General features: G+C 34.5%; 2 protein-coding genes and 1 pseudogene across 3 annotated transcripts; 1 reads left to right on the forward strand and 2 right to left on the reverse strand.

The window, feature by feature from the left end:
- Positions 1-25: 25 nt before the first annotated feature.
- On the forward strand, positions 26-1,868 carry LOC116122920 (annotated as a pseudogene).
- On the reverse strand, positions 662-8,834 carry LOC116122919 (mitochondrial proton/calcium exchanger protein). 2 transcript variants are annotated; one of them, XR_004126974.1, is made up of 15 exons: positions 8,174-8,766; positions 7,753-8,065; positions 6,691-6,837; positions 6,509-6,597; positions 6,281-6,373; positions 5,864-5,990; positions 4,879-4,943; positions 4,610-4,784; positions 4,226-4,420; positions 4,042-4,089; positions 3,739-3,885; positions 3,457-3,539; positions 2,912-3,027; positions 2,337-2,613; positions 662-799 (listed from the first exon to the last, which is right to left on the reverse strand). XR_004126974.1 is itself a non-coding variant. In XM_031408722.1 (14 exons), exons 1-14 carry the CDS (start codon positions 8,764-8,766, stop codon positions 2,525-2,527), a joined length of 2,280 nt encoding a protein of 759 aa, XP_031264582.1. In that variant the 5' UTR covers positions 8,767-8,834; the 3' UTR covers positions 1,919-2,524. The 2 variants fall into 2 exon arrangements, 1 of the variants encoding a protein (XP_031264582.1); XM_031408722.1 differs by lacking the exon at positions 662-799 and having other exon boundaries at positions 1,919-2,613; positions 8,174-8,834.
- Positions 8,835-14,223: 5,389 nt separating this feature from the next.
- LOC116122948 (integrin-linked protein kinase 1-like) lies at positions 14,224-21,001 on the reverse strand. Its single transcript, XM_031408751.1, has 12 exons — positions 20,386-21,001; positions 19,844-19,918; positions 19,629-19,733; positions 18,694-18,779; positions 18,465-18,585; positions 17,482-17,561; positions 17,244-17,306; positions 17,025-17,128; positions 16,142-16,227; positions 15,520-15,644; positions 15,141-15,272; positions 14,224-14,629 (listed from the first exon to the last, which is right to left on the reverse strand). The coding sequence occupies exons 1-12, from the start codon at positions 20,803-20,805 to the stop codon at positions 14,623-14,625; spliced, it is 1,404 nt and encodes a 467-aa protein (XP_031264611.1). The 5' UTR covers positions 20,806-21,001; the 3' UTR covers positions 14,224-14,622.
- Between the last annotated feature and the right edge of the window lie 210 nt (positions 21,002-21,211).

The following is a 21,211-nucleotide window of genomic DNA, read 5'->3' on the forward strand; positions in this document are numbered from 1 at the left end:
TTTATCTTATTAATGTATGGTTGTTATGTGACATGCTTTTTTGGGTATTACATCATTTCTTTTGTTAGTTCTTAAGAGAAATTGCATTGATACCCTTAGATTAGTAAATCAACTCTCTAAAGACTTCACAAAAAAGACAATGAAACCCCCAAAAAGGCAAAAACTACAATGCTTTTATATCTTTCAAGGGTGCCGTCGTTAGTTTTCAAAGTATACGGGAGTTCGACAATAGTGAAAGTTCGGGCCTTCGGGGGTGTGATGTGAATGTAATTCCTGCAGAAGTAAGCTTATAAAAAGCTAGCTCCATGAGCTTGGGCTCAGGAGTGAAGAAAATGGAGAGCCAAGAGCCAAGAGCAAGAAATGAAACTCATATCTTATGCTTCAGTTTCCCTTCACAAAGTCACTTGAACCCACTTCTTCAATTCTGCAAACGCTTAGCTTCAAAGGGTCTTAAGGTGACTAATTTCGACCAATTCATCAACCACAAACTTCATTCAAACCCAAGAAAGCTCGATCACCGTCGAGCTCGTTTCTGACGGGTTCAAGGAAGGAGAAAAGCCAACAAGTTTTGAAGATTACTTTGAGAGTTACAAGATCTTTGTTTCGAAAACCCTAGCTGAGCTCATTGAGAAACAGCTTCGTTCTAAATACCCACCAAAGTTTCTCATTTATGATCATTTCACACCATGGGCTCTAGATGTAGCTCGAAGATTTGGCATTGATGGAGCTCCGTTTTTTCCTCAATCTTTGGCTGTTAATGCCCTTTGCTATCATTTTTACCAGGGGAGGTTCAAAGTTCCTGTAAAAGAGTTGACAGTATCACTACCTGCTCTGCCACAACTAACAGTCAACGATCTACCATCGATATTCATTGATGAAAATGACAAGAACCCATTTTTTTTAAACTTAATCATCAACCAATTCTCGAATCTGGGAGAAGCGAAATGGCTGTTTTGTAACACTTTTGATAAGCTGGAAGATGAGGTAAATTCAGAGATTCGATGCAGTCATATGTATATATTCATGCATGCAGCATTCAAATTTGATGAAATTTGTAAATTTCCATCAGGTATTGAGCTGGATGGGGAGTCCTTATCCGATTAAGGCAATTGGACCAACTATTCCATCAATATACTTAGACAAGAGGCTGGAGGATGACAAAGATTATGGCCTCAGCATTTTCAAACCAAAGACTGAGACTTGCATGAAGTGGCTAGACTCTAAGGAACCCGGATCGGTCATTTATGTGTCATTTGGAAGCTATGGTGCCCTTGGAGAAGAGCAGATGGAAGAGTTAGCATGGGGGCTGAAGAGGAGCAACAGACTCTTCTTGTGGGTGGTGAGGGAATCCGAAACCGGAAAGCTTCCGAGGAACTTCTTGGAGGAGACATCTGGGAAGGGTTTGGTTGTGAGCTGGTGTTCTCAAGTAGAAGTTCTATCTCATAAGTCGGTGGGGTGTTTCATGACACATTGTGGGTGGAACTCAACGATTGAGGCTGTGAGCTTGGGGGTGCCAATGGTGGCGATGCCACAATGGGTTGATCAAATGACTAATGCTAAGTTTATTGAAGATGTGTGGCAGGTTGGGGTGCGGGTAAGAACTAATGAACGAGGAATTGTGACAAGAGAAGAGATTGAGTCTTGTATAAGGGAAGCCATGGAAGGTGAGAGATCAGAGGATTTCAGAAGGAATTCAGAGAAGTGGAGAGAATTTGCTAAAGAGGCAGTAGATGAAGAGGGAAGCTCTGATAAGAACATAGAGGAATTTGTTGTAAAACTTCCATGCAGCTGATGTCTGTGTATGCTTTTGAACAAATGTAATGCAAAAAGCTTAAAGTTCAATAAACTTGAACTAAAGATTCAAGAGATTTTTCGGGTGCACAAAAAAAAATTCTGTCCCCAATTCCGAACTTGAATTCATCTAACAAAATCACATCAAATATGAAGAAAATCCATCATTTCTGTCTTCCAATATTCAATAGAAATGAAAATATAACTGAAGTAAGACTAAGTACAAAGTTAACATAGGACTAGTAGTTCATCCTACGAACACAAAAGCATAGTAAAGAAACAATACGACATATACATGAACATTTAATTAAGCAAGATACAACATCTGTCATTCAATAGCTTAAAGTGGATCTAATATCAGGAACAACTTTTCGAACTAAACTATAATAGAACAACAACATTATTTTTCTGTGTGCATAAAAGCTGTTTTTATCTATCAGAGCTTTTTATATTTTTTACATTGCTAGCAAGTCCGTCCCTTTTATCAAAGGGCTCAAAGGAATAAGGAAACTACTTCTATATGTATGACCATAAAAGGACATTACCTAGATGTAGAGAGCCAACATGTATAAAAAGGTACGTTGGAACCTGAAAAGTTGAGAAATTTCTCAGCCGCAACTCCAGAGACAACACTTGACCATATTAGAGTACAAGCCATGTAATCTGTGAACAAGGAGCTAACTGGGGAACTACTATCAAGATGTCAAGAGCAAAAGAAAGTCAAACCAGCCACTTATCCTCTATGTTCTGCCCTTTCTGTTGAATTGGTATTTTCTGTCCAACTGCCCAATTTGACAATGTCTTCCACAAGAATCTTACCATCTGTTCCAATTAGCAACACAGGAAATAATTTTCATCAATCATCACAGTAGAAGCTTAATAATTTGAAGTGAAAAAAAAAGAACACTGAGATAATGGTAATTGTTAAAAAAAATAATAATAATAAAGTTTCTTGCAACTATTAAACTTTCCAAAAGAGTTTCCTTGTCTTCATTGAAAGTTGAAGTATATTTATTCGAAAAACATCGCCAAAAAGCATTATACATACTAAAAGGAACATAAATTTATACCTGTATCAGTAACCCTGCCAAAAATAAAAAATATTCACAGCCTTGCTCACCTCTATCTTTGGAAAGACTGCTAATGAGTTCTTGAACACCCTGCTTCCCTAATGTATCCTTCAAGTACAAAGCAGCACCAGCCACCTCTTCAGGAGTAACTTTCCCATCAAGATCCCTGTACATACGCAGCAGAGTTGATATTTTACTACATGAAACGAAGATTGAAATGGAAGGTTGCACTTAAACTAATCAAACTGAAACAATACTGTGAGGAATAGATAATAACCACAGGGAATAGAAGTAATATGAAGACAGAATGTACACAGAAAGACCGCTAAATCAGAACAACCTGGATCTTAATGGACAGTAGCATCAAGGAATAAACAAGATTAACAATAGCTTAAGTGAAGTTGATTTTCAGCCAACATTCCACAAAATATAGTTCTCATTCCATCTAATGGCTGTCTCAAACATTATAGAAGACATGAACCTGGCAAATTTACCACTTTGGTAGCCAATTTATGAGCCATATCAGTTACTACTACCAAGATCAGTTTTTATTACAACAGAAAAATGCAATCACTACCGGAAAACAATGATAAACCTGTCAAGTAGTTGCCAACGATCGCCAATTTTAGCATCGACATCATCAATTTCCTTCTCAAGATTTTGAAGCATAGCATCAACCTGAAGCATGAACAAGGAATCAAATCAGTTAACAATAGGGTAATATTTATGGACTCTTCTAGGGTTTACTTAAAAAACCAGCGGCCCTCAATTCTTTCTGAAGGCACTAATAGGTTCCCTAGAGGAGTCCCTGAAAATTACCCTTCATGATATCCAAAATGCACGTAATATGAAAAGAGGAGCATCTAATGAGTTTTACCCTTTCTCTAAGTGCTGAAGAAACCTCATCCTGTTCAGCCACTTCATCAGAATGGTCTGTTTCTTCTCGAGCTGCTTTGTAAGCCTTTATGGCATCTTTCTCACCGTCAGTACCCTCTCTGTCCACCATACTGTTGTAAAGTCCTATCTGCATACATCAAGGATCAGAAGTTTTTTTTTTTTTTTTTGGGGGGGGGGGGGTTGGCGGCGCGGGGGAAGAAGAGGTACTACATATGCCAAGAGATTTAAAAAAATTCTTAATAATTGTTTGCCATATTTCTGTATATCTAAGGTTTACATATACCTCTTTATTGACAAGCCCCAGGAACTCTTCACGCTCGCTACTCACTGACTGCAAGATTAGAGAAGCCAAATCAAAATAAATTGAAGAGGATAACAACTGCGAAGGTCGGAAGGCATTTAAAGAAAAAATAGCAAACAAGCAGCCAATTATTTATAACTTAGAAGCTTCAATATCCAGTCCTTACAGATGCTGAAGCTAAAATAGCCAACGCTTGACTAAGTTTACACAGCTGCTCCTGCTTTTCCAATGTTCTTGCTCTAGCTTGTTTGTGTGCTTTACTTGCTGTTGCTATAGTCATTTCTTTCAATGCAACATCCTCTTCACTAGCTCTATTTTCCTTCATCCTCACTAACTCTTTTTCCTCTTTTTCTTGCTCCTCCTACAACATGATTAATTGAACATATTCAAAAGAAGATCTTAAGGCTTATTAAGATATTCCAATGCTAAGTTGGAGACTAAAGGCACCCTTTAATTCAGGGCTCCAATCACATTTTCGACTTTCTAACCATATCTGTTAACTGAACTTTATTGAAATTTGTACATAAACCAAAACATTTTCTAATTTCACCTTGATCAATTCTTCCTGCATCGCAAGGTACTCCAGTTTCCTTCTCCTTTCTGAAACAGAATCTTCAGATGGCAAAGCTGTAACACCAACAGTACCCACAACCTCGTCAGGGAGAGAAGAAAGTGTAGCTCCAACAGCTTCCTCTGGTCTCAGCTTTCCAGACACAGTAAAAGACCTGCTTAGGTAACAGAGTAATTATTTATTAGAAGATGGCCCAATGCAAGCATAAGAGGATAAAAAAAGAATGATGTACGGAGCTTTGAAATTACCTCGAAAGGATCAAAAGCGAAGATGGGACTGAATGGTTAAGAGACAAATCCAACCAATCACGGAGCTGCAGAGAAGTTAACAATCTTTACAAATTAAAAGGCCAATCTTCTATTTGATAATTTGCCAAATCAATAAACTTTCACCAGCTAAATGTGCACACTTATTCCAACATTTGACACTAATTTTGGCGTTCTTATGCTTAATAGCACATATATTCACGTCACGGTTATAAGCATACAACTATAGAATGCACTACTGTTTTTGTTCTTTTTATTTTTTGGTTTAACATTGTCCAGTTCATTACCACTAACAAGTAAAATAAAGAATAAAAATATAAGAAATTTACAAGAAATAAATTTCTTTTAAAAAAAGAACAAGTTAGACTGGGAACTAAGATAAACCAAAACAAAACATGAAGTGATGCATACAAAATAAAAACAGATTACATTGCAGCCCACAAAAGTCACTTTCCTACATATTAGTAAATTTAAGTTACATCATAAATATATGTTCAATATACATAAATTAATCAACAATCAAATATTCTTTCTTTTCTTTGGCTTCCAAGGTTCCTGCATCCACCTGACACTTTCAAAATTCATATAAGAATTATGTTTCCTCTAATCAGCATATTCAGAATTGTACAATACATATCATGTTCCTACAATAATGAGTGAAACATGAGGTTGTTACAAAGCAAATAAATATCTAATCTAGAAATTAACTCAACATGAAACCATTGTGCCTTAAATTATACTGACGAGCAAAACATGAGGTTTTTCCAAAGCAAATAATACGCAATCTTGAGATAACATCATCAACAGAAACCATTGCAGTTTAAAATTATCATATCCATCATTTATAAATTGTAATTCTTATTGCATATGTTATCCAAACTTAATTTTGCCGAAGCTACAATATAGTAGTATATGCTTAATTGACACATGGAAAAGAGATATGTGCTAGAGGTTTATTGAAGCAAACCTGTTGACGCATTTCTTCAACTGACAGCAATCCAAGCATGCCTCTCTCCCTACAATCGTCACTAAGTTCAGCTTCTGAAAGAGACTCCACGCCCTCAGCTTGAATCAACATATCATCATTCTTAATCCTGCAAAGCACAAGAAATTAACAAAAACAAGAACAAGAACAAATATGATGAAATAATATTTATCAATTAACTATAAATGTCATACAAAGTAAAGAACCTATTTTAACAGAGAGCCCAACAACTTATGGTACAAACTTGTTTAATCTTTCTCCAAGTAGTGGTAAGCCAGATGAGCCAGTCACTAATCAACTCTCTCAAAAGGTCAATCCAACCATTTCATTTGAGCCTTTGTTTCGTAAACTAAAAGATGATAGAAAGCAAATTAATAGAATCGATTTGAAGTATCTTACCATTGTAGTCTTTTCCGAAGCATAAAACGCAAATATGCATCTGTTCCAAAAGGACTTATGCCCATATATTTGCACATATTCACCAATCGAGGCCTAAGAAGAGCGAAATAAAGCAGAAATAAAAATATCCGTCAAGCAATCTCTCCCAGCAAGCACAGAAAAATAAAGTTAACTTGATATTCAGATGCATTGAATCGAAATGGCAAACTAAAGGCAACAGAAGCCGACCTGCTGATATTATCCAAAGTAAGTTCATCATTAAACAACTTAGCAAAGCCCAAAATCTCCTCATTAGAGACACCCGCACCCCTTCTAACCTGCATATCAGGATGGACAGGTAAAAAGTAAATATTAGAGAAGAAAAGAAAAAAAAAAAAAAAGCATACCAATCGCAGGGATTGAACCCATACCCTATTCAAAAATTCATCAAGATCCTTTGCAGTTTTCCTAATTTCCCCACTTCGTGAGTTTTGAACTTCTTTTGCCATTTCTTTGACTGTGTCCTGAAGAAACTTGGCGTACTCTATTCTAGCATTTAGCTTCCTTTTCAGAGCTTCCTACCCAAAAAACCAATTAAAGTGACATTAAGCATTCTGCAGGACCACAAAAAATTCCATTTTCTTGTAAAATCTTTACTGCAATGCATTTTATTAGTTGTGTTGTTTGTCATTACACTGTATTCTAGAGTGCATTTAAATGCAAATGAGCAGAGGATTCAAACACACAAAGCAAAAGAGCTAAATGATGCTTTAAAACAAGGAACCTACTCAATCAGTATCAAAAGAAACCAACTGGACAATAATTCCACGTCCTATGAAAGACTAAGGACTACATATTAGCTGCCTTATGTTCGTGACTGCTTCACCTTATTTCTTGTTATCACAAAGAAATCAACATATCTACAAAGACCAACATCCTACAATATACATTTCAAAACTTAAAAATAAGACTAAAAATTAAGAAAAGCACATGCATTACTGCTCCTGATATGACCATGATTTGGAAAAACATCTGCTAATTTTTAGCCTCTATGGAACATGATTGATCTCAACAAATAATATTTGCTCCAATTTCATTATAATAATAATAATCAGGTGGTACTACTGCTATTAAAAAGTTACTTGAAGAATAGTGCTAATTAGGTGATAATACTTCAACAGTCCACACATGCTTCTGTGCTTATGCAAAAAATCACTACTGGGTCTCCTAGCAAAATCAATGAGTGTGCCTACCTTCACCAGAGTAAGCTCCTTGAGCACAAGGGTTTTTAGGTGAGACGGAAACTTTCTAACAGAGATCAAGAAACTAAGGTCTTATCATAATCTTCATAGATTTTACATGCATGTGAACCATAAAACAATATTCACTTCGCATCACATTCATTGATACCCAAAAAAAACCCTCTTGACAGAAACATTTAATTATAGGGAAACTAATGACAGGGCTTTTCAAAAGGCCATTACAATCTGTACCTGCTCTTTCATCTTGTCTTGGAAGGTTGATGGCAACATATTTGGGAACAATTTAAGGAACACTGGCAACAGAAATTCCATGAAAGGGACAATAATAAAAACTGCAAAAGGAACTAGCCGAAAAATATCCGCTGTGGTTCGAGTTAGCTGTTGCCTCTCCCTCCTAGAAAGACTCTTCCCACCAGCAAGTTTTAACAGCAATCTTGAACTGATCGTCACATCAACCCACAATAACTTAAAACCCAACCAATAGTGTTGTAAAGTTGATACAAATTCCTGTTTCCAGTGAATAAGTTTCTTAGCCCAATCCTCCCTGCAAGAAGACAGAGCAAACTAAATAAGCAACACATTCCACATCCTCTTAGAGTAAGCTGTAAAACTCTTAAGAAAATAAATAGCATATTCAAGGTACTAATTTAACCTGCTCATCGAAGCTACTGCTCTCAAAGCAGGACCAATCCCCAGGAGCATGGCCCATGATCTATGCAAAACAGAATTAGCAACCTTTTGAGTTTCCTGCAACTTTTTTGCCATAGCTTTGGCTTTTGCAGTACTCAAACCTTCAACAGCTTGATCACATTCTTCAGGGGATGCTTGCTTCCTCTTTTTACTAACCAGCTCTTCATTTTCCTCATCATCACTGACCATTTCAGGTTGTTTAGCAGTAGCTGAGGAAGCATTTCGAACCGAATGTGACATCAACCTGAAACCCATTGGAGGGATGAGTTCTGATCTTCCATTCCCAAGACCCGAAACCATGATTCCATGATTTTTATGTACAAAGTGTCTAAACCCAGAAAAACCCTGCAATTCTCCTTTTGTCACTGAAAAAGCATTTGTCTTGTCTGCGCAATTGAAATCTGCACAGGTCTGGTTTGCACTGGAGCTATAATCACATAATTTACGATTCTGAACAACATGCCCAAGACATTGGAAGCCTTGGATCGACCGAGTGGAGACATTCAAATAATCAGAGATCAATCTCTTCCTTCTTAATATAGCTCTAGAAGCCATTATCAAATATTTTTCTCTCTTTACGAAGAGAATCGCATTCACATTTCTCAGAAAGTCACTGAGTTAAGCGGGCTGCAACAACATTCAAGATATACCAATTAAAACAAAAGCAGAAAAATACAAAAGGGCCTAAATAACAGAAAGCTTACACATAATTTTCATAAGACAGCACCCAAACAATTAAACCTTCTATCATACCATGTTAATTCACAAAAGACAGGACCACAAACCAAATCTAGCTGCTCATGATTAACTTGTATAGAGCTCACTCACATATCACATATACTGAACTAAAACCTATTTTGAAACTGTTAATTTTGCAAGTCAAGCTGCAGCAAAATGCCACGTGACTCGATAAGAACAAATACATTCATACATACAAAACACACACAGACACATAAATTACCACTCGGTAAATCATTTAATATATTCATTTAACTGCAAAGAATAAATAAGAAAATTTAATCCTTGAATCAGGGCAGCTAACTATAATTGGCATAAACAATTTTGTGTATTGTTGCAGTCCTTTATCACATCATTCTACATACTATTAAGCATAAAAAATCTCAACTTAAAATGCCTGCTTCAATATTTTTTAAGCATTCAATAATTTTGATATTTGCATGCAGAAATCTACAAGTTAAAAATCTACCCAGAAAAAGAAAAAAGAAACTTCAAGGATGAACTAAGCTTAAAACTTAAGTTTTAGTTTCCAAAATCAAGTCTAGACTCAAGCTTGTCATATTATTACAAATGGGCACACAATGTGACTCCTGAAAATTCTTGAGCTGACCTCTTTAAGCTCTCATCTTCATAAACCATCCTCTTGCTAACCTTAGCTTGACTCACTTGTTGTGTTTACTAATACCACTCAATTAAGCTAATAGAGAACATATTCACCAAAAAACTGATCAAATTTTCTGTGAAAATAAACCTAAAAAAATAAACTACTCTTTTCTAAGTATTCATCTAAAAAGAACTACACAGTGTCTAGAGTATCGATTAAACAACTTAACTTGAAGCATGATATAAAGGAAAAAATTGACTTAAAAAACTTGAATAACTAATAACAATAAGAAAACAAACAAAAAATTATCAAACTTAATTAATTCAAAAAATGGAATGACCTGTTGTAACCAACAAAATTTTCAATCTTCTCGATTCTTCTCCTACAGCTTCTGAGGTACCACACAGAAACAAACAGAACTAAATAGAAAATTAATCTTTTTTATGCAATTTAAATATTATTCTCCTAAATTAAAACATTAAGAAAAAAATTAAAAAAATAAATAAATACAAAGCGTCTGAGTATCCATTACACAACTTAACTTGAACCATAATATGTAGAAACCAAGACTTAACTATTAGTTTGAACAAAAAAGAACGAGCTGTTGCACGAACCAAATTTTTTCTATTGTTTCTTTTCCTACAGTTTCTGAGCTACCAAAACGAAAAAATGGAACTATAGAAAATTAAAATAAAATAAAAAATTTTTATTAAATTATAACATATTTTATTCTCCAAATTACCATTAATAAAAAAAATAAAAATAAAATCCACGCGTCTAGAAATCCATTAAAAACACTTCATTGAAGCATACATGTAGAAAACAAGACTAAAACCTAATTAATTTGGGGGAGAGAGAGAGAGAGAGACGACTGTCGTCACAACAAATTTTCTTTCTATTCGTTCTTTTCCTACAGTTTCTGAGCAACCAACGGAAACAAACGGAACTAAAAAGAAAAATACAATTACAATTCAAATTCAAATAAAACACAAAAAAAAACTAGATAATCAGAATTTCAAATAAAAAAAGGGGGAACTAAATTGGAAGCGGGAAATTGTAGGTGGTGCGTACTTACAGTGATCAGAAATCGCGGAAATTTTCCTCTTCTTTTTTAAATCTTTTTCTGGTTATTATGTTATATGATTTTTTTTTTTTTTTTTTTTTTCAAGAAATGAATTAACGAGAGACAGTGAGGGGTGTAGACTCTTCAGAGCAGAGCATGAAGAGGCAGGGTTTTAGGGAGGTATGAGTAAGAAGTTATGTTAGAGTGCGGCGCGGTGTACAGTTAGAAAGTAACGACACGTCATTTGCGTCGTTGAACGGATTGGATTTGAATTGATTTTAGGTATGGTTACATCCTCAGAAATTCGGATTATACTATATTCTCCTAATGTTTTAGAAAATATACTAAGCCCCTCCTGCTTTTGGTCAACAAAAAAGAAAAAAAGAAAGAGGTTTTACATTTGATTAAGGTCATATTACAGCTAAGATAACGTTGTCCCTATAAGATAAATCATTTAATTAATTAACAATATATACTAAGGGTAGATTTGGTCAAGGTAATATTGGATTACTATGATAATATTATTTTATATTATTTGATTACAAGTAATATAAGATTTTAGTAATTTTCAAAACCAATAATAGTTACTGTTGGTAATAGAAGAGGTAATTTACCTTTTAAGATTGCTTGGTAATCTTATTTTTATTACAATTTTATTCTTTATCAATAAATTTTTTGGATAATAATGCCTTTGTTTTAAAAACAATTTACATTAATCTACCATTACAATTTTACCCTTGTTTTAATTAAGTTTTTTGATAATAATACTCTTATATTTAAAACAAATTACAGACCACACCGCCACATAACCACCACCATCGGCAACTGGCCAACCACCGCCAACAGCCGCCAGAAGTCATCGAAAGTCACCAAGAGTATTTGGGAGTCTTTTGTATGGCCGTTTCCAAACAGCCATATAATCGTAGATCTAGCTAGAGATAACCAGATCTATTTTATCTATTTTAGTCATTTCTCGATCTAGCTGTCAACGATGAGATTGACAATTTGGTCAAAAACGACCAAATTAGATCTGGCTATTTTTCAACCAAATTAGCATATGGAGGCCATTTCTCGCCGACCATGTGCTGTCGTCAGCCGGTAATGGCTGGGTTGGTGGGGGATGCATTTGTTGATTTTTCAAACTTTTATTAGGAGGTTGTTTTTGTTAAGTTTTTCAATGTAGAGTGTTATGTTTAATAATCTAAATAATAATATTTAATAAGAGGCAATTCACTAATTTAAATAACATACTCACTAATTTATCCTCCCAATCAAACATATTAATATAACATACTCACCAATTTATTCTAACCAACCAAACACATTTTCCTAAACATTCCTAGTAACCTTTAAGCTAATCTATATTTCCATTAACATAACATTTCTAGTAATACAACAAGGTGTTTGTCTAAGCTTATAAACTGGTCAAACTAGCTAATAAATTCTAAAATTAAGTTGATCTGTTTATNATTTTTTTTTTTTTTTTCAAGAAATGAATTAACGAGAGACAGAGAGAGAGAGACAGTGAGAGAGTTTAGAGCAGAGCATGAAGAGGCAGGGTTTTAGGGAGGTATGAGTAAGAAGTTACGTTAGAGTGCGGCGCGGTGTATAGTTAGAAAGTAACAACACGTTATTTGCGTCGTTGAAGGGATTGGATTTGAATTGATTTTAGGTATGGTTACATCCTCAGAAATTCGGATTATACTATATTCCCCTAACGTTTTAGAAAATATAGTAAGCCCCTTTTACTTTTGGTCAACCAAAAAGTAAAAAAGAAGGAGGTTTTACATTTGATTAAGGTCATATTACAGCTAAGATAACGTTGTCCCTATAAGATAAATCATTTAATTAATTAACAATATACACTATAGGTATGTTTGGTTGGAGGTAATGTTGGATTATTAAGGTAATATTATCTTATATTACTTAATTATCATATTTGGTTGTCAAGTAATATAAGATTTTGATAATCTTTCAAAACCATTAGTTACTATTGATAATATAAAAGGTAATTTACCTCTATTTTTTTAGGTATTCTAAAATTACTTGGTAATCTTATTTTTGTTATAATTTTACCTCTTATTAATAAAAATTTTGAACAATAATGTCCTTGTTTTAAAAACAATTTATATTAATGTTTCATCACAATTTTACCCCTATTTTAATTAAGTTTTTGGATAATAATGTCTTTATATTTAAAACAAATTACAGACTACCACCGCCACCCAACCACCACCGTCGACAGTTGGCCAACTACTGCCGGAAGTCGTCGAAAGTCGTCGAAAGTCACCAAGAGTATTCGAGAGTCTTCGATATGGCCGTAGATCTAGCCGAAAATGGCCAGATCTATTATAGTCATTTCTAGCCAAATCCAACGGTGAGATCGACAAATCTAGTCGAAAACGGCTAAATTTAGATCTGGCCGTTTTTCAGCTAGATTGGAGTACGGAGGCCATTTTCGACCGACCGTGTGCTGTCGCTGGCAAGCTGTGGTTGGGTTGGTGGGGGTGCATTCGTTGATTTTCTGAACTTTTATTATGGGGTTATTTTTGCTAAGTTTTTAAATGTAGGGGTTATATTAATAATCTAAATAATAATATTTAATAAGAAGACAATTTAGTAATTTAAATAACATACCCACCAATCTATTCCTCCCGACCAAACATATTAATATAACATACCCAACTATTTATTCCAATCAATCAAACATATTTTCCTAAACATTTCCAGTAATCTTCAAGATAATCTATCTTTCTATTAATATAATATTCCTAATAATACAACATTCTCTAAACCAAACACACTCTAATAAAAGTACGTGTAACATCCTGTCCATTGTCAAAAATCCAACGATATATAGACAAGACAACATGTCAAGATGTTACATAAAATATGTAATTACTCGTAAGTTTAAAAACAACTTAACAAGGAGGGGATTTGATATTTTTGAAAAGTTAGAAGGGGGTGTAAGATTTTGTTTCAAGTAAACATTGTAGAGTCTATACAGGTCAACCTATCAACATTTGTTAAATGGACAAATTACACTTACATCTCAATCTCAACATTTTTTTCTCACAATTTTTCTTTGGTAGTTTATAGTTGATCAACTCGCAAATGAGTTCTATCTACTTAATTTGTAAATTACAAACTATCAAATTAAAATTGTGAGAAAAAATTTGTAACATTGATAGGTAAGATCGCCAACTACCATGCCTGTAGCATGTGTTTCACGTGCTTTCATTTGGAAGATTCCAGACTTTATTAGAAGATCCCAGACTCACTGTTATGATCCGAAAATAAGGCTACCTTCCATGTTAACCATTCAATTGTTTTTTACTTTTTTAAGCAAACGACGAGTCGGGATTATGGGGATATAATTTTGATTAATTAGCATTTAAACTTGGGTTAATGATGCATTAACATCAGCATTACAATTCTATCCTTTCCTTTTTTTTTTTTTTTTTAACTCATGAACAGGATCCAAAGGAAAATCAAAAAGTACAGTATTGTTTTGCCTTACCTGTGTGTAACTTACAATTTTTGATCTAAAAAGTAAAAAACCCTCTCACATATTTATGCAATACAATGGAACTGTTGCAGCTNAAGTTGGGTTAATGATGCATTAACATCAGCATTACAATTCTATCCTTTCCTTTTTTTTTTTTTTTTAACTCATGAACAGGATCCAAAGGAAAATCAAAAAGTACAGTATTGTTTTGCCTTACCCATGTGTAACTTACAATTTTTGATCTAAAAAGTAAAAAACCCTCTCACATATTTATGCAATACAATGGAACTGTTGCAGCTCCATTGGAGAACAGACAACGAGGGAGGAAGATCGATCCGTTCGGTTTCTTCTTTTATGCTGTGTTTAAGAAACTCGACGCGAAAATCTTCTCATTATTGTTTCCAGTGTAATCCCAGTAGAAGATAGGATCTTCATAACTCTTGACTGAAATTTTTCCCAACCTTGTTACGATTTCCTCTTCACGAAGAAATCCTCCTCTTATCTCCTGCACATATTCCATATTCGCACGTTAGAGATTAAAAGAAACTCGAGATATATTGCAGCCTAATGGACAATTTTTTGCAAATCCTACTGATGGCAAATCATCAACATAATACTATAAGCATCATTTTTGTATCTCTTTTGTTCCCATTGAAAGAAAATATGTAAATATGCCAAGCTATGCTAGATCAAGTTGTACTGAGTTTTTTTTTTTTTTTTTTTTTTTTTCGTAATCGTGGTGTTCGAACCAATTTATACATACTTCAACTAATCTCTGAGGTTCATTGAATATTTTACAAATCCAAATAATCAATTAAATCACAATATTATTATAGTAAATGACCTAAAGTTTAAACCTAAAAACTCAAAAAATTAAGTAAATATCTTTGACTATCAGGTGAATCACTTGGGATTTAAGTTGCGCGAGTTGTGTTAAGAGTCTTCGACATTGATTTATCTAATGTAACATGTGGTATAATATGCATCTTCAGATAGATCAGGTAACGGAAGCATACCAAGGAAACTTGAAAGTGTCTTTCCACCAACCGTGTTTTGAGCCATTAGAAACTATCTTGTTCAACCGTACTATGATCTCAGAAAAAGTTGGCCTAACTACAGGTTCGGGATGCCAACATTCCTCAATCAACCTGCATATAAATCAACTACTGTTATTATGAGAAGGGGGAAAAGAACATCCACGAAAGAGGACATTTTATCTAAAGAGTCAACCCGAAAATAAATACTCATGCTTATCTAATGATTGACCTTGAGCACTTTAATCAAGGATAAATAGCTCAGTAAACCTGAGACCAAACTATACATTAAGACTGGGACTTCAGCATCTTGAAACGATAAGGAATTTGGGTTTTATCATTTCTCAAATACATTACTTACTCTCTTAAATCCAGAGGATAACTTCGTGCTTTGATTTTGAATGGTGGTCTCTTTCCTTCACAACACATAAGTTTTACAACCTCTTCAGGACTTTTGGGATGGAAAGGCTGTACTCCCTCAATCATCTGAGCTCATACAGAAAAAAGTAGAAAAATATATTGACAACGTGAGTTTGACTAATAAAAAACTCTAATGTAAATGATCTGAATGAAACATAAATAAGAAACCGATAATGAATTGGCTGCTGCAGAGACATGCCAACAATCGTAATTAGAAGTCTTCAAATCAGAAACTAAGATTTATTTATTACACATTACACACAATACCTTTAAAAAGAAAGTCGTTTCTAATTAAAAAGGAATAATTGAACTTATGTTTCCTAGAAATGCAACAAGCAGAGTGTAAAGAATGCTAGCATATCAGGCACCCAGAAAAGTGAAAATGTATTAAACAATTTGAACACAATTATGAGTAAAAAAGACATAAACTCAAATAATAATCATCATGTGTTGCCTGGTCTTGAACACTGAATTAGTTGGAGAAGTAGAACATTTCCATGTTCGATTAAAATAGATTATATAAAAAAAAAAAATTAAAAGAAGTACTAGTAGTAGAAAGATACCTCATATAAAATGATTCCAAAAGAGTAAGCATCCGCACTTCTGTCATACATTTCATCTTCATACACCTCAGGTGCCATATAGAAATCTACAAACAGTAAGTAAAATCATCAATTGAACCCAAATTTGTAAGTATTCTTGGTATCTTCTCACCAAGATATAGTTCATTAATGAATTATCTATTCATGAATAATCCTTTCATGCACCAGTTACTTGCATAGAACATTGCATATATGTTTGCCTCATAACAAATTCATTTATGTGCCATTATGGGTAAGAATTACACAAACTACACTCACTTGTATTTAATAATCCAAACCTGAACATATTAACCATTAGATACATCTGTTGGTTCACAATTATGTAAACTTTATAAATGAAAGAAAAAAGATTAAATATTGGTTAAAAGTAAGATGGGGATAGAGAGCCTGCAACTGAATATTCAGATATCAAGGAAGAACAAGATGGTTGTTCTAATTGATCTTCTACTTTCATCCTCTTAATTAATGAATAGAAGAGACCCACAAAGTGACTCTTCCAAGGGCCCAACTTTTGGTACAAGGTCAAAACCCGAAACTCTTTGGAAACTATATTTCCAAGTCCATATACCTGCAGCTTCCTGTTATTCAAGTAAAGCTACTAGCCATAGTCACTTTCAAATATCAAGATACACACAGAAATGAAATGGGATGAAAGGAAGTTCTGCTTTAAGAAGTGCCGCCAAGAAAACTGGAGCATCATATGTTGGAGTTCACTATTTTATGTATTTCAAGTTTCAATATCAACACAAAAGGCAATGCCATTTCTTAGTATATGATATACTTGAAGTTAACACGAGAAACAAATGCATCAGGGTTAAGAGTTCTGATGTGCTAAAAAACTCACTTGCTGGCTGCTCTGCTAGTGATATATCAGGTGAATTTTTTGATGAATTTACCAATCCAAATCCAGTTATCTTCAAGTGACCTCCACTATCCAGCAAAATATTTCTGGCACCTTACGAAAATTTCAAATATTAAAAACAGTGCATCCCGAGAGAAAATATCAAAATTCAATCTGAAACTTCTACACATATCAGAAAAGCCTCTGCATTTGTTGTCTTACTTTGGCTTCAAATCACCATGAATGATTGGATCTGGTTTACATTCGTGAAGATAATTCATGCCCCTGATGACAAGAAATTGAACAAGATGTCACAACACGCCCCTCCATACATTCTTAGACAAAACAAGCAAATCCATTAGGACAAGAAACACAATGATAAATGCATGCACCACAGATGCGTGAATTTCCTATTAAGATTTATGATGTAGAAAAATTTGTAGATATACACTGGACTTGCCTAGCAATATCAAGAGAAAATCTAAGAGCTTTTGATGGAGATAGTCGTCCTTTCTTTTGAAGGTAGCTTCCTAAGTCACCCTGCAAAATACTATCAAAATAAACAATGTTAAAGTTATAATTTAAACTGATTGACTAAATATATAACACAGTCAATGAATCATGCTAAAAACAGGAAAACATGAGACACAACCCCGCATGGAAGATAGAAGATAAAAACCACATAGTAGCAATTCAAAGAAAATTTCTAGGCAGCAATTCTCTTTTATAACTTTTAATGAAGATAACACTTGTATTCAGAAAAAATGTAAACAGAACATTGAGTTCAATTGATTTCATAAGCATCTTTTTGTGCTATTGACATTGATTTTTTAATCGTCCATAGCTTTTCATGGAGCTGATCAATTCATGCTGTCTAAATCTTTTTATGATTCTTCAGATGGATTTTAACTTTTATAAACAGCTTTTTCACTCCCTTTTAATTATTTTTTCCAATCAATAATCGTAATAGTTCCTTCTAAAGATAAGATTGCATAAGCATCTACCTCCTACAACAAGCATTCCATCACCTAAGTTCTATCAATGTGCACTAGCCATTGCATCCTCTCTCATAAAATCACACAACTTAAAGAGGAGAGACAAGCAAAATTAAGAGAAGATAATGCACTTAACCTCTCCAAATATTCTTTATGTAGAACATGGAGTTGGAAATGGAGTAAAGAAAAGAAGACCATGTACATCCTTTTGCAACATATTGTACATTGGCCTGGAAAGCTTTTCCTTTTAAGCTCTCTACAAATCAGCCCACTTGTCAGGCAGAAATTTCAATTCTCTCTAGACAAATAGCATGTTTATCTTCTACTGAACTAGAGTACAGAAATCTAGAAAATATTATATGGACATACAGAAACTATTATATGATATATGTCTGCCTCTCTTTGTGTTTGTAAGGAAAAATAGAGAAAGAGTGATAAACAAACTTACTTTTGGATGATACTCTAAAACAATCATCATGGGTAAATTTTGAGTGACTGCTCCAACAAATTGAATCACATTAGGATGCCGGACCTTTTCCAGCATAGTAAGCTCATGCTGGAAGGCATTTCTGTTTGAAAAGATAGAAATTAGATAGAGTATCTGTCAGTTAGTTCCCATATAGATGATGGAGAACTGAAATGTTAAATTAGATAGAATATCTTTCAGATCCACATACATGGTGTCAGGATCAGAGTGGCTCTCTTTATCAAGTATCTTTACAGAAACCTTAGTACCATTCCATTTAGCCACTTGATATGATCCCTGCTAAGAGGTATTAGGAAGAAAAGTGTTAACAGTCTATATGTAAAAAGAAAGAAAAAAAAAAAGAAGAAAATTTATGGACCAACAGTTGAACATATATTCACAGGAAACCATATGGGAGCGAAGTACGCATCTTTTGGAAATCATGAAGAAATTAAGCAAGAAGATCCACTCCAAAACAAAAGCAAAACTGATCCATAATCTTTAATGGATGATGATTTCATGTATGTCACTCCACACTAAACTGCGCATAGTTATGAATTTAACATAAGAATTGGCTTCTCCAAGTATTATGTTCCCAATTACTCCTCTAGAATTAAACACATCCTATTACTGATTATAAAATATATCTAACGATAATATGCATGCATATACAAGCTAATGCATCAAAAGCATATTATGTGAAAGCGCCATTACTAATGCCTATCAAGGAAGTAAAGAAAATTAGAAATTGTCTGCAATTACACTTGAATGCTTTGCAAACATGAGTATGTAATTATAATATTTGCATATATGTAGAACCCTGCCTCCTAAAAAGCACTACTTACTAAAATGAGAAGTAGTTCAATATAGGAGGCTAGTGCAAAATGTTTCTCATTACAATCAATTGAAAGGAATACAGAATTAATATTAGCATAACATCAGAAACCTTGGATTTTAAACCATTAAAAATACTCAAGCGATGGCCTAATAAAATCCACTCCTTAACTTAGTGCATTCTTTATGAGTTGCTAGGAGTTCGCAATTTCTTTTCTTTTCTGTTAACTAAATTCTCGAATAAACAAAATTTCACAAACTTCTATTAATTCCACTTTACTTTATAATAGATTAAAAGGAACAGAACCTTGCCTTCGTGATGCCATCTGACTTCCGAACCTGAAGCTCTAGTGGATTAAGCTCATACTCAGGAATTTCTCGAGGATTTGCTACAGCCATCGGCGTCTTCCTGGATTTCTAAATTGAAAGCATATGTGTAAAAAATACAATTCTGAAACACATGATAACTTCCAAACACAAACAGAAAAATAATATTCTATTTGAATTGAATTTAGTTCATGTTTTACCGGAACTTTGGCTCCACGGGCCTTCAAAACATTGTAAACTTCTATATTTCCATAGTACTTGGCATCAGCAGCTGCCTGTCCAAATAAACACCATTTCATTATAAGGCTCCACATTTATTCAAATCTCCACACATTTACTCCATTTCCAACTTTCATGGTTATCATTTTTTTCATTTATTTTCCGGAAAAATAAAAAAAATAAAAAATTCAACTCTAAAACTATTTCTCACATATACAGCTCATATTTTTTAAATCTTTGTTTTTACGATGAAACCGTCCCGGAAACCCCAGCACCGATGCAAATTTTTTTTATTATTATTTAAAAAGAAAAATGTCAGCCCTCCGATCTCAATCAAAGGCTCTCAAATTTTCAAAACATTAAAAATTTGACATATTTTATATAGAATTCAACTGAAATTTGTCGCTTCCGAAACCAAAATGTAATGAATCTCAGTTTTTGAAAAAATATTTTTCAATGCAACTGGCTCCACGGTTCCGGCAACATTACCGGAATTCACGAGGAGAAAGATAATGTACCGTACCGTACTGCCCCAACGATCACGAGCGTCAATATTAGCCTTCCTCTGAAGCAGCAGCTTAACGACCTCCAGGTGTCCTTCACAAGCCGCGATATGCAACGCCGTCCGTCCGTCGAGATCAATACTATTCACATCAATACCTTCGTCGAGCAAATCCTCGACTCCCTTCGTGTCGCCTCTACACGCCAGAAACAACAACTGCATAGTCGAGTCGAGGTTCTCCGGCACCGTCAACTCGTCCTGGACCGGACTCCGCCGTATCGGATCCAGCGACGACTGCCTCCCGAAGCTGAACCTCATGTTGTTCCTCCGCGGTTCGAACGACGACTGCCGCGTCATCTGACGTGTCAGGCTCCGCCGCAGAGATCCCGTCGAGAACTGCCGCGATATCCCTTTCTTCAGTTGCGCCGCAATGTTCTCCATGCAAGTAAGCGTTTGTTAAATAATTAATCAATCAATTAATTTCCTGCTTAATTAATTAATTTAATTTAACGTTTTTGGTTTGATGGATCAAAACGGCGACGAAATGGTGGTGTGGCGCAGTGTTGCATCCACATGGAGAGGTGAGCGGTGAAGAGAGAGATCAGGAGGGGAGAGAGAGATACAGGAGGGAAACAATGGATGGGGGAGAAATGAATAAATATAGAGAAACGGGGGTCTTTCTGATATTTTCTACATTTCTTTTGGCACAGATTTTTAAGCGGAAAAAACCGTTTTTTAGTTATGCAGTACGTTAACTTTAGGCGTGTATTACGCGGCAAAGACTTTGGGTTTTCGGTTATTTTTTATATTTTTTATTTTAATTATTTTATGAGAAAAAAATTAAAAC

Source organism: Pistacia vera, unplaced genomic scaffold, assembly GCF_008641045.1.
Source record: "Pistacia vera cultivar Batoury unplaced genomic scaffold, PisVer_v2 Contig139, whole genome shotgun sequence".
Taxonomy (NCBI): Eukaryota; Viridiplantae; Streptophyta; class Magnoliopsida; order Sapindales; family Anacardiaceae; genus Pistacia; species Pistacia vera.